Genomic DNA, 12,511 nt, shown 5'->3' on the forward strand with positions numbered 1-12,511 from the left:
ACAGTATTAAACCAATCTAACACAGCACAACCAATATTAGAAATCAATTTAGATCTCTCAGGATTCTGCCCCCCTCCCCACCCCACCCAAAGAGTTCTCTAAAAAAAATGCTTATAACTGATAAATAATTCCTGAACCAAACCGAGGGGAGTTTGCCTTTCTCTAGTCAGAATTATACATAGGGGAGTATACACGTATTATGAGTTTTTAAACTGAAGATATTACTCTGAGAACCCCTGATTTCTTTTTGCATCTGAAATGTACCTATTGCTGATAACGGGTGTGCCTTGTATGTTGCAGATGTCTGGAGGGTTATGTGATGGAGACAGAAATGGATACACGTACCTGTCAGGTAGATGGACACTGGGCCCCTGACAGTATTTCTTGTTGCCCCAGAAAATGCCCCCTGCCAACCAATACAACCAATGTAATTATTTCCGGTGATGAATTCACTGTGAATAACAGCATTATCTTATCATGCACAGAAGGCTATCATTTGATTGGGACAGGCACTTCCACATGCCAGGTAAAGGTTTCCTTCTGTTATTTTCTTTTTTAATTGTAAAGGTCTCTGTCTTTTATATTCATATACCTGTGCTGACAGAAGCCATTCCTGAAGACCAACATTTGCTGTGGCTATACACAGTACTGTTCTTCTGCTAAACAAAAGCCTAACTGTACTCAAAATAATTCTACCCTCTAATCGCTTTACAGTGGTGGCAGCGACATATTGGATTAAGATGTAACTTTTAAATCAAATAAAATCTGGTTATTAGAAGGTCTGGGCATTCCGTCCCATAACAAAACGTTACATATGATGATTGTATCATCATCATGGATTTTGTGGAATTTTTGCCACAGAATGAGCTGAGCTGAAATTTTCAGCAGAGTGTGGACCTGCCTCCAGGAACAGAATAATAATAATAATAATAATTATAATTATTTCATCTATTGATGCATATCAACTTGTACAATGACTGTGCAAAATGTCAATGAAAAATCCATGACTGCAACACAACCCTTGTTTATTGATTTGCCATGCACCAACCCCAGGCAATTTTTCATCTTCAGAATTGTGTTTAGAATAAAATTGTGATTTAGAAGAAAAACCTGCCCCTAATCATGTTTGCTCAGCAATACTTTCTGATTCCAGTGCTTTCCAAAGAATACTCCTTCCAAAGAATATTTGTTTCATGAAAGTACCCCTTTCTGCTAATCACCAAGTGTTTTGTTGGTCACTTTTCTTATTCCCCAAAATAGTCTTCAGTCCCCAAAAGCACAGCACATGAAGTGTCACACCATTCTGGAGCCCTGTGCACACTTCTGCTTCATGTACAAAGTTTCTACACTCCCTCCTTCCTTCTGTAAAGAGAAGTGTGTGCTCTGCAGAGCCATTGCGTCTACAGAAGATGTGGCTCTACATGCATGATGCAACGTTGCAGACACAGCAGTTGCCCCCTCAGGTGAAAGAACAGAGAAGCCATTGGCAGCAAAGAAGCCTCACATTACAAGCTGCTTTTGCAAGTCACGAGTATTTCAAAGCAGTTTTCAATTAACTGCTTTTTTGAAAAGGAAAATCAAAGCCTTGCATGCATGTTAAGGAATTTGCTGTCCTTAATGCTTTTTATATATTATATATAACCTGTAAATTTATTTCCGTTGCTTTTATATTGCTTAGCAAGCCCTGCATATACTTTCTCCCTATTTTTAGAATAACGGTAACTGGATGCCATTATTTTCAAGCGATATCTGTGCACCTGTGTCCTGTGGAAATCCTGAAGCCCCAGAACATGGAATATTGGTTGGCAACAGATACAGTTACAAAGACACCATTCTTTATAAATGCAGCTCTGGTTATGAGTTGGAAGTAAGTCGATGAAATATTTTCTATGGTCTGGTGGTTAGCATGTGGCCAATAGATAACAAATGAGATTTAGATCAGGAAGAAGTTAATTCAAATCCCTTGCGCTTAGGACAGCTTCTCTCACCGTCATTTCCTCTTCGGTAGAGAAACCTGACAGTAAAATTCAAATGTGCCACATAAGTTATGGAGGTTGCATGTACATCTTACTTACTGCTTGTTAGGGATGTATGAAAGTCTTACCTGGCTCTGCTCCAAGGCATCCGTGGGGGGGGGAGGCACTCCGTACCTCCCCCCGGAATCCTCCCTGGCCGGCTCCGCTCTGCGGCAGCTCCACAGAGCCATTGGCCAGGGCTGGCCACAGCCAGAGTTCCGGCTGTGTCCGGGCTGTTGCGGCCACGAATGGCGGCCATCATAGCGGTCGCCATTTGTGTCCTTGCAGTCAGCCGTGATAGGCTATGTAAGTATTTACATAGCCTATCACGGCAAAGAGCAGGGACACAAATGGCAGCCGCTACACCATTTGCCGCCCTGCTCTTTGCCATGATAGGCTACATAAGTATTTACGTAGCCGATCACGGTAAAGGCAGCCACACAAATTTGCATAGCCTATCTAAATACTTATGTAGGCTAAATACTTACGTAGCCTATCACGACTGATTTCAAGGATGCAAATGGTGGCCGCTATGACGGCCACCATTTGCAGCCGCTGCCAGGTAAGCTCTGTCCCAGAGGGATTCTGCAGGGTGGTGTGGGGGGGAGGCCGTTCCGCCATGGATTCCCTCACTCCCTCCCTGGAGTCCGTGGCGGAATTCTCTGATATCCGTACTGCTTGTCTCATTAAAATATAGGAAAGCGGCAACACCTTTGTTGTATATTTTAAAGAAGTCACAAAGAATACATGTACCCTTTAAGATGGGTACAGCACATGTATATTTATTTTTTACTCAGATGTCTGGACCCAAGTAGGAATGACTGTTTGAACTAAGGGACTGTTTGCCCTTAGTTAAAGTTCTACATCTGTAAAATGGCAAAATGGCTGGATCTACACATGCAACATAATGAGGTACAAATGAAGTGGAAGTTCTGAAATGGGTTCGCACAACATGACAGCCCCTGGGCTGTCGGGGACGAGCAGGAGAGAGCAGACTCACTGCCTGCAGCATATCCACCCCTTCCACTTTTACTCAGCAGCCCACAATCAGCTCCTTTTTAGGTTGCTGAGCATGACATGTGATCCTGGATAGCCACATTTTTACAGCTAAACAGCCCAGTGATTGACCCATGGTCCAGGTCCGTACATGTTGTGCGAACCAGGCCAGAATTTTGTACAATGTCAGACTGTAAGTGCGGAATCATATTTTTGAATCTTTTACTACATTAAAACTCCAGGTTGGAAACTAGCACAGCAGGGAGATGGCTAGGGAAAACCCTTTCTGCCTGATGTGCTAGTTTTCTGCTTGTAGGGAGTTCTTTACATAAGGAAGCATTCAAAAATGGTACTTCCCACCTGCAGTCTACCTCCGCAGAATTCTACTATCTCAGTCTGTTGCCTGTATAGATTAATCTCCTAATGATATATGTTACAGGGTTGCCGTAAAAGGTGAATGGGATAATGGGTGCTTCCCTATGGAGAGCTCCTAGCATTGACATTCAAACGTTACTGTGCAGCTATTCCATCTTTTCTTCCTTAATGGATTTTTCTAGTAAGAAAAAAAGATGGAAGAAGCAGTGGGAAAACACAGGGGAGGTACCTGTTGAAGACGTCATCTGGGCCCCCTGTAAAATTCTCTGAATGAAGCAGTGTGATTGCACAAGAAAAGCTTCATCTGAAAATACCAAATGACTATAAAAACTTACACACTAAAATGTGATATATTATTATTACTAGCGTAATACGCTTGCTTGCTTGCTTGCTTGCTTGCTTGCTTGCTTACTACTTCAAACATTTGTATGCTGCCTTTCAGTGTAAACTAACGCCGAGGGTAGTTCCAACAATTATAAAAATATAAAATACAGTAAAACTCAGTGACTAAAGATAAACACAGCAGGACCGAAAATAACCACCACATAGATCAGAGCAAGTAATAAAAGCGAATCAATTTAAAACCAGCTTAGATGACATGAGTGGGACCTGCAAAAAAACACACACGTTGCAGCGTGTAGTGCTCCTGCTCAAGGCGCCAGCCAATTCTGCTCTCTTATGGAATACTCCATTCCATTCCTCATAGTCCCCAATGCCACTCACCAGTCCATGCCCACTGAGCATGCTCAGTCCTTACTGGGTTGTTTGGGGGCATTCTCCCGAGCAGAGGCGTATCTTAAAGATTTTTTGAACTTTTGCAAACCTTGGGGTTTCTGCAAGCCTGCAGATACCACCCTCATGGATAATGCCATTTGCCTACATAAGCATAGGAACTCAGACAATGAGTTTGTGATAGTATATAGGATGCTGCAAGGCCTGTTCCCGAAAAGACATCAAATTCAGCAGCAGGGGAGCCTCCTTGGGGAAGGCATTCTACATGTGGGGTGCCACAGCTAAAGAGGCCTTCTCTCCAGTCACTGCCTACCTCTCTTCAAAAGGTTGGGGGATTCAGAGGAGAGCCTTCCATTATGATCATAACATATGGGCAGGCTCATGCGGGAGTGCTTTTCTGCTTTTTCCATACTACTCTTACACCTTTTTACTCCTTATTTTTAAAGGAGTTTGCTTTAATCAAATCAAATCATATTCTGATTCTGTCATTAAGAGAGGCAAAATGGACACTCTATAACTGACAAGCAGAGGAGCCATGGAGACAAAATTTTATAGCCAAGAGAAACAACAGCAACATAATTACCCATATTACACAATTATCCAAACGGAGTTATATCAGTATTATTAAATATTATTTTTTATTATGTTAGAGATATACTACTAGAGCTGAAACTGTCAATAACAGTGGTTTGTATGGAGATTTACAGTTGGGGCATCAAAACCTTCCGTGAAGTGGAGATTGTGAGAATGAAGCCACTGGGTTTCTGTTATTATCCTCTAAATATCTAGTCCTAAACATTTTGTCAGGAAGCAGCATTAAAATCCAGGGGGCATGCTTTCTGGTAATGTAGATAAGATCAGTGTGCCGGAAGCCCCACAGAGATGTAGAACAGTATTTTTCACACACATTCTGCGGTTTAACTGATAAAGTAGGGGAACGGAATGAATCTCATACTCATTGCAGCTGGAAATTATGTCACTACTGCCACCTATGGTCAGTTTGTTCCTTTGCAGTAAAAGGAGAAATCCTCATACATCAAAGAGAGGGAAAGAGATACTTACACAGAGTATGAGGCTCCAAGTAAAAGCTTATCTTAAAGTAAACCCTTGCTCTCAGTTATAAATGTTCTTCTATTATTTATTTATGTGTGTATTAATATTTCTAGCCCACCTTTCTGCCTGAAAACTAGCAGGATGGCTAATAATATCAGCAATAAAATCAGTAATAGAAGGAATTAACACAAGTCACAGCGAAATAAAATAATAAAAAATACTAAAACCGCCAAGTATCAGTAGAGCATAGACACACAGTTTTCTGCCAGCCCAGATCCTGCTGAAAGAGCCATGTTTTCACTTCCCATCAAAAGGCAAGCAACAAAGGAGCCAGGCAGTATTTATTTATTAAAATAATGTTATTTGTTATCAGATACAGCTTCAGAAGAAAAAAAGCCAGCCAAATGTGGGAGGCAAAGTTACTAAGAGAAAAGTTAACATTCCATCGTCCTCCAAATGTTGGCGTCATGTATCCACTAAATCATGCAGAAATTAAAGCAAAGACATATCTGATTTCCTTTGCTTTTCCAAGGGTGTGAGAATATGACAAAATGATGGATATTTCCTGCTGTTTTATGAATCATTCTGTTGTCTGATAGGGTGATGCAGAACGTATCTGTCAAGTAGATAAACTATGGAGTGGAGCAACACCAGTGTGCAGAAGTAAGCTACGCATTAATTTTATTGCATGTCAAACGGAGCTTGAACATGGTTTTGTTTTTTAGTTTTTCAAGGAGGAAAATAAGAACATATTAAGCAGTTTTTGCCTGGGGAAGCCGAGCTTCTTTAAATAGCATTCTTTTACATATTTATTTCTAAGAGAGAAGGATATCTGGCAGTGGGGCTTTGGTACCATTTTAAATCTTGGATCTTAGATGTCAGTGGATTTTTAATCGAACATCCTATCCAGTAATTTGCTTGGAGTCACACAGGGGATAGAACGCACCCACGAAACTCCCCTTGCTACCCCTTTATACTGCACACGATGTGGAGGAAGCAGTGGGCTCTAGATAAGGGCCCCTGCCTTTTAAAAAAGGGTTCCCATTATATTCCTCCAAATTACGTATCTTTTATGTGGTTGCTGGTGACTATTAATGTTTATTTTTTATTTTGATTTTTTTCCCCATCCTGCCTAAGTCTTGGGCCAGGCTATCTTAAAACACATTAAAATAAGGCTTAATTACTTAGAGCATAATACATCCCATTTCCATTGGGTATTACTGAAACGTTTTCATCAACCAGCCCAGGGGTGGGGAACCTCTTTCATCCTGAGAGCCTAATTCAATTTTGGAGAAGCGTTTGGGAGCTATATTCCATGGTGGGCAGGGCCAAAGGCAGCAGAGGTGGGGCCAAAATACCAAAAACATCAGCATATTTTAGTTTCAAGCTCTTACTGCCAGTAGGTAAGCCTTAGGAGAGGCGTTTCAACCTTTTAGAATGGAGAAAAACCATGCAAAAGCTGTAAAACCACTAAATGATCAGGAGGAAGGGGGTGTGGCCAGGAAAAGAGGTCATAGCTATCTGGGGAACCCAGAAGGCCAGATTAGGACCCCAGTAGGGCCAGATTTGGACCAAGATTTCCCACCCTCGCACCAACTTTTAGCCAGACATGTTTGTGGTTAGGTATACTGCTATGCCTTTATCCATTACTTCGAATGAAGGGCTCCGTTTGACCCCATGTAGATATCCTATGACACTGCCCTTCCCTCCAGCTCCAGTCTATAGGTTACACATGCTCCAAGTAATTTGTCATCTGCAAACCCATTTATGTGGATCAGCCACAAACCCATACATCCCTGGGAAATATAGAAGGCTAAGAACTATGTATGTGTGAGGGGGCTTGTTTCTGTAAAGAAAGAGGATTTTAAAAAGCATCTGTGTGTTCACATTCAGAAATATCTTGTGGGGTCCCTGAACCAGTAGATAATGGATCCATTCTTGGCAAACATTTCTTGTTTGGGGATGAAGTTCTCTACAGTTGTAATCAGGGATATGAGTTGCGTGGCCCAACCCGAAGGATATGCCATGTTAACAAGAAGTGGAGCCCCTCAGCCCCTACGTGTGTGAGTAAGTAAAGATCAGTGCGTATGGACAAAAGTTCTTCAAGAGAAATATATAGCACATTAACAAAATGCCAGTGGTAACCTATAGCTCTCCACAGGTAGTAGCCACGGGCAGTAGTGTAGTAAGGAAGGGGTAAAGGCTGTAGATACTACGTTTTTCAAGGATTCTATCATTGTGCGAAGAACATTAGGCTTCACTAATATTAATCACCTTTCATAGCATTATTTGTGTGAAAGCTTTCTCTGCTCCTTCTGGCATTAATTAGAACGGCGCTGCTTAAATTCACATAAGCAGGGAATAGAGGAAATGGAAAGTGCAAGTCTGAAGGTGGGGTTGGACCACTGTTCATTCACGTGAAGCTCCATATGAACTCCAGCGTGTGCATATGGAGCTTTACATTTTATTTTGCCCTTCCTCCCCGAAAAATACATTCGTAAATTTTACTCTCATTTACTCTCATTTATTCTGAGTACCCTTCTAGGGTTTGACTTGAACTTTCTGTTGGCAATTAACAAAAAGTAACGAAGAAGAAATCCATGGCTATAATTAGTCTGCTGGTGTTACGATGTTTAATTCAGGATTTCATATACCATAAAGTACACGGGATGTCTTTATCACTCCCATAAGGTCACTATAAAAATTTTGTACCATTTACACTGCATACGTTTTTTAAAAGAAAACAAAAACACCAGGTCCTCCACCAGAATCTATTCAGCTGATCACAGCAGGCATATAGAAGGTCTCCTCAGTGATGCTACTGAGACACAAAGGGCTCAACCGGTGATGCTAAAATGGGCGTTTGCATTATCCCATATCCATACTTTTAATCAGAAGGTTTATTGACAGAATGCCCATTCATTTTTTAAAAATCTCTTCTGCCTTCTACCCTACATTGATTTTATTTTGATTTTATTTCTTTCAGGATTTATAATCTACTTTTCAACTCAAAGGAGTTCTCATCACAGAGAATATTAAAGAAATAATTCTAAAATACATTGAAACATCCAAGAGCAGACTAATCAGCAGTGTTATTCTTGAGGGAGAATAATACCAAACTCCCTTACACTTTGTGGTTAAAAGCCTTCTTTTAAAAAAAGACTGGATACCCCAACTAAATCGGCTAATAAATGTCCCAAACTTGATCATATTTTAAAAAATTACTCTTCGTTATGCTGCTGCTTTGCCTTTCCTGTAAAGGAGAGAGTACTCTTCTTTACAAAAGAGAGAACAGATTAAAATACCAAGCAAATGATAAAGACAGATTATTATTTCCTCTTCTAGGCGTAAGATGTGAACCTCCTCCAACAGTAGAAAATGCATTGTCCATAGGCACAGAAAATACATACAGCAGTAACTTATCCTTTGTATGTAATTTTGGATATCACCTACTTGGACCTGACAATATCACCTGCTTGGCCAATAGATCCTGGAGTAAACCCCTTCCATCCTGTGAAGGTGATTATTGGGTTGTATTTTGTGTTTGTCAGTATTCTATTAGTTTTCTTGTGGCTGGGGCACTAAGGATCTGCTTCTCTGGGTTAACACACTGCCCTCTTATTCCAAACCGGTGAGATATTTATTCATATATCTCCTCAGAAACTCACATCTACAGAGGTTCGAATGGGTATTTGGAGAGGTATTGGGGGGGAGCCCTGATAGACAGGGGTACCCTCAAGTAGCTCTAAGTGAGGAGTAGGCAACCGTTTGGGTCTGTGCACACAGTTGGAAGTTTAAGAAACTGTCCTGAGCACTACCATAAAATGGCTGCCATGGGTGGGTATGGCTAGTCTCAAAGGGCAGGTAACCTGCCTGGAGGCATTCGTGGGAAATTAAAATGGCAGCAGCCAAAGGCTCCCTCTTCAAAGCAATCTCAGCTGCCAGTAAGAAAATATGTACATATTATTTAAATAAAAATTGGGAGAAGTAGGGTGTCTGCACCAAGGAAGGTGTCTGGGGGCACATTGGTGGCTACAAGTACCATGTTACCTGAAGCTGCTCTAGGTCTTTGAAACTTTCTCTGGAAATGTAGATTCACCCAGAAGACACACCCCCCCCCGCCCCAGTTCTTCTCATGATAATGCTGTCATCTTGTTATTAAATAGTTGATTGTGAAAGAATTGTCTTAATCAACATACCACTTTTTAGAAACAAGATGTGAAGATCCAGAATTTATTGAGAATGGGAACGCAGTCTATGAAAACAATACTGTCGGCAGCCGAGCTGCATATTACTGCAACAGAGGGTACAGCTTGGAAGGGGAGCCTCTTGCAGAGTGCACAGAAGCTGGAACTTGGAGTCACCCAGTCCCTCTGTGCAAACGTATGTTCCTATTTAAATCATGGAGACTGGCTTTACTTTAAACGGTTCAAAAGCTGGGTTCTGCTTTTTCAAAAAGTAATTCTCATTCAGAGTATGCCTGCTCCCTTCAGTGACGTTATCCAGATTTACCCAGCATAAATGTGTGTGTGTGTGTGTGTGTGTGTGTGTGTGTGTGTGTGTGTGGAGGGGGGGAACAGTGATCTCTGATGTATCTTGCTGTTGCACAACTTTAAAGACAGCATATTTGAATTCACTCCAGGTGCCCAGGTATACAGGTATATTATCCTTCAGTTTGTGTCTAATTCCATGCATCGTACACAGCTGGAGTTCTTGACTGTTGTAGCATAAGCTTTCCATAACAACCGTTCATTTTTTCTTTAGAAAAGGCAAAGTGCCATTTCTCTCCCAGTAGTAAATGCATGGTATTGTTGATCCATCAACATTTGTCATGGTTACACCAATTGGACTCAAGAGGGCAGCAAAGGAGCTTTAAGCCAAAGTATGCATGCATGTGTAGACCAAATGGCACTTGATGTAAGAGTTCCTTGATCAGATCTCCCAATGTCTTTTTAGAAGTTTAAAAGTAATATGCGGTTGTGGGGGGGATTGGCTCAGGGCAGTGATGCAGATATGAGGATATTTAACCCTTTACCATATGCAGTTTTTCTAATCAAAATTTGAAGACTGCTCAGAAACAGTAGTTAGTTCAAACTGCAGCCACCAGGCTATGGTTTACAACCAGTAGGTAGGAACATCGCTCACCTGTATTGAAGAACGTCACTGGCTTCCAGTTTGTTTCCAAGCTACTGGTGCTTACCTTTAAAGCCTTCACAGCTTAGGACCCAAGTACCTGAAAAATGCCTGCTCCCATACCAGCTGACCATGCGTTGAGGCTCTCTTTGGAGGTTTTCCAGGTGCCCGCACCTTCTGAGGTAAAGCAGTTGGTGACCTGACAGAGAGTTCTCTCAGTGGTGCTGCCCTGGTTTGTGAAATTCCTTCTTTAGAGAGGCCTGCCTGATGCCAACACGATTATCCATAATAAAAGACATTTTATTATAATTTTTATTTTTTTTATTTTTTAACATGTTGCTGTTTTATTTGTGTGTTTTGCCCTGTTTTCTAAACTGCCCTGAAGCTCCTAATAACGTCACTGGGGAAAAGGCAAGTGCAATATAGGGGCCTGTCTCTTTTCCTCAATAGGGCTAACTTGGGTGGGGGCTATTTATCTCAGGAAATGGCATGGGGAAAGGGTTAAATTTTATGCATTTAAAAGCAGGTGAAGCTGCTTCTTAAGCATTAAAAAGACTTCAGGGGATCTGACCCAGGATCTCACACATGGCATTCCGTTGGATCCTCTGCTGCAACAACAACAGGTTAATTCCATGTAGGGTGCCACCTCTCCCATTGGCAGGGAGAGGAAGATAATTTCTTGCTGGCGTTTGTATGGATAAGTTGAACACTGAGACTCAATTTAAAATAATGGGCAGGTCAAGAGGGTTTAAAAATAGGTAGTTGCTCTGTTCCCAAATGGTTAAGGGAAAGAGGGCAGGCGCAGTTGTAGTGATTTCAGAGAAATGATGTGTCATATGGAACATTCATCCTGTAAGCTAATGCTAAGTCACACCTTTGCTCTACTCTTTTGCCAACATTTATAATGTAAATTATGTTCATGCCCACTTCCTCATCTTTCTACTGTGAAAACATTGCAGGCTATAGGGTGAATTAAACTGAAGATTTTATCTCTCTTTAATAACCTCCATACCGCAGAACTTCACATTTAGCTAGGGAGCAAATTATGCTTGATGCTCACTAGTGTGGTTTTCCCCAGATCGTTTTTTTCTTTTCTTTTTTTTTACAAAATACAGTTCAAGAAGCTGCAAACTTCAGCAGAAAACCTGAGCAAAGAGAAGGGAATCTTACCCCTTTTGCTTCCAGTAATTTTTCTTCTAAAACAGCTTCCTATCTAAGCTGTTTTTCCCCTATAGGGAAATTGATACAGGTACTCATATATTTTGAGCCACAGGCGGAAAAGCAGCTAGAGAGATTTTTAGCAGAAAAGACTACGGAGTGAGAAAGGGCTAAAACATTCTTCCTGCTCCCCCAAGTGTCTTCCATTGAAGAGTGCAGCCTTTGTATAGCTGCATTTTGTTTTTGTTTTTAAAAAGGAAAGGAAAATGTTGAGAGAGAACTACAATCGTCAATCACATGTAGTTTACCCCTAATTAGTGGACCAACTAGAAATGAGACGTATTTCCTATGGCAATGTAATCTAATTAAGAGATGAAGTACAACTGTCCTTTTAAAATTTTAAAATGTACCCCTTCCTTGCTCTTAAACAGCAAATCCATGCCCTGTGCCTTTTATAATCCCAGAAAATGCCCTCCTGTCAGAGACAACTTTTTATGTTGGGCAAAAAGTATTTATCAAGTGCAGAGAGGGCTATCAACTTCGGGGGCAGTCTGTCATTACCTGTAATCCTGACGAGGCATGGACTCCAACTCGAGCTAAATGTGAAAGTAAGTATAGTAATAAAAATGACTTTCATTTTTTTTCCAGAAAATATCAAGCTCTTCTTTTTTTTAATATCAAGCTCTTATTTCCAGTGAAGCTTGAATACAAAACCAACTAAGGGAACAATCCAAAAGTGGGTGGGAACACCCTCTCTCTGTCTCTGTCTCTCTCCCCCTCTTTCTCTTCATCTCCTGTCTGTGCAGACCCCAGTGTTCCCTGTACCTTCACACCACTGCCACATGGAGGAACAGAAGAGCCGGCAGGCAGGTGCATGCATGACTCAGCCACAGAGCACAGTGCCTAGAGCAGGGGTGCAGAACCTCTTTCAGCCCGAAGTTCAAATTCCATTTCAGAGAAACTCTCGGGCTGCATTTCAGTGGTGGGTGGGTCTACAGACAAAAGGGGAAAGGCCATAAATACCAGCATATTGTAGCTTCAAGTTCATA

At 41.4% G+C, this 12,511-nt stretch overlaps 1 protein-coding gene across 2 annotated transcripts in view; it reads left to right on the forward strand.

Annotated features, from left to right (window-relative positions):
• The window catches only part of SVEP1 (sushi, von Willebrand factor type A, EGF and pentraxin domain containing 1), a 154,541-nt gene that overhangs the window by 126,004 nt on the left and 16,026 nt on the right, over positions 1 to 12,511 (forward strand). For both annotated transcript variants that reach the window (XM_084834685.1, XM_084834684.1), the window contains exons 39-45: positions 301 to 526; positions 1,712 to 1,867; positions 5,771 to 5,834; positions 7,065 to 7,238; positions 8,517 to 8,690; positions 9,381 to 9,554; positions 11,894 to 12,070. In XM_084834685.1, the coding sequence (XP_084690811.1) occupies positions 301 to 526; positions 1,712 to 1,867; positions 5,771 to 5,834; positions 7,065 to 7,238; positions 8,517 to 8,690; positions 9,381 to 9,554; positions 11,894 to 12,070 (1,145 nt within the window). The remainder of the gene's footprint in view (positions 1 to 300; positions 527 to 1,711; positions 1,868 to 5,770; positions 5,835 to 7,064; positions 7,239 to 8,516; positions 8,691 to 9,380; positions 9,555 to 11,893; positions 12,071 to 12,511) is intronic.

Source organism: Heloderma suspectum, chromosome 2 (assembly GCF_057233095.1).
Source record: "Heloderma suspectum isolate Gila_16-S chromosome 2, 16-S_ref, whole genome shotgun sequence".
NCBI lineage: Eukaryota > Metazoa > Chordata > Lepidosauria > Squamata > Helodermatidae > Heloderma > Heloderma suspectum.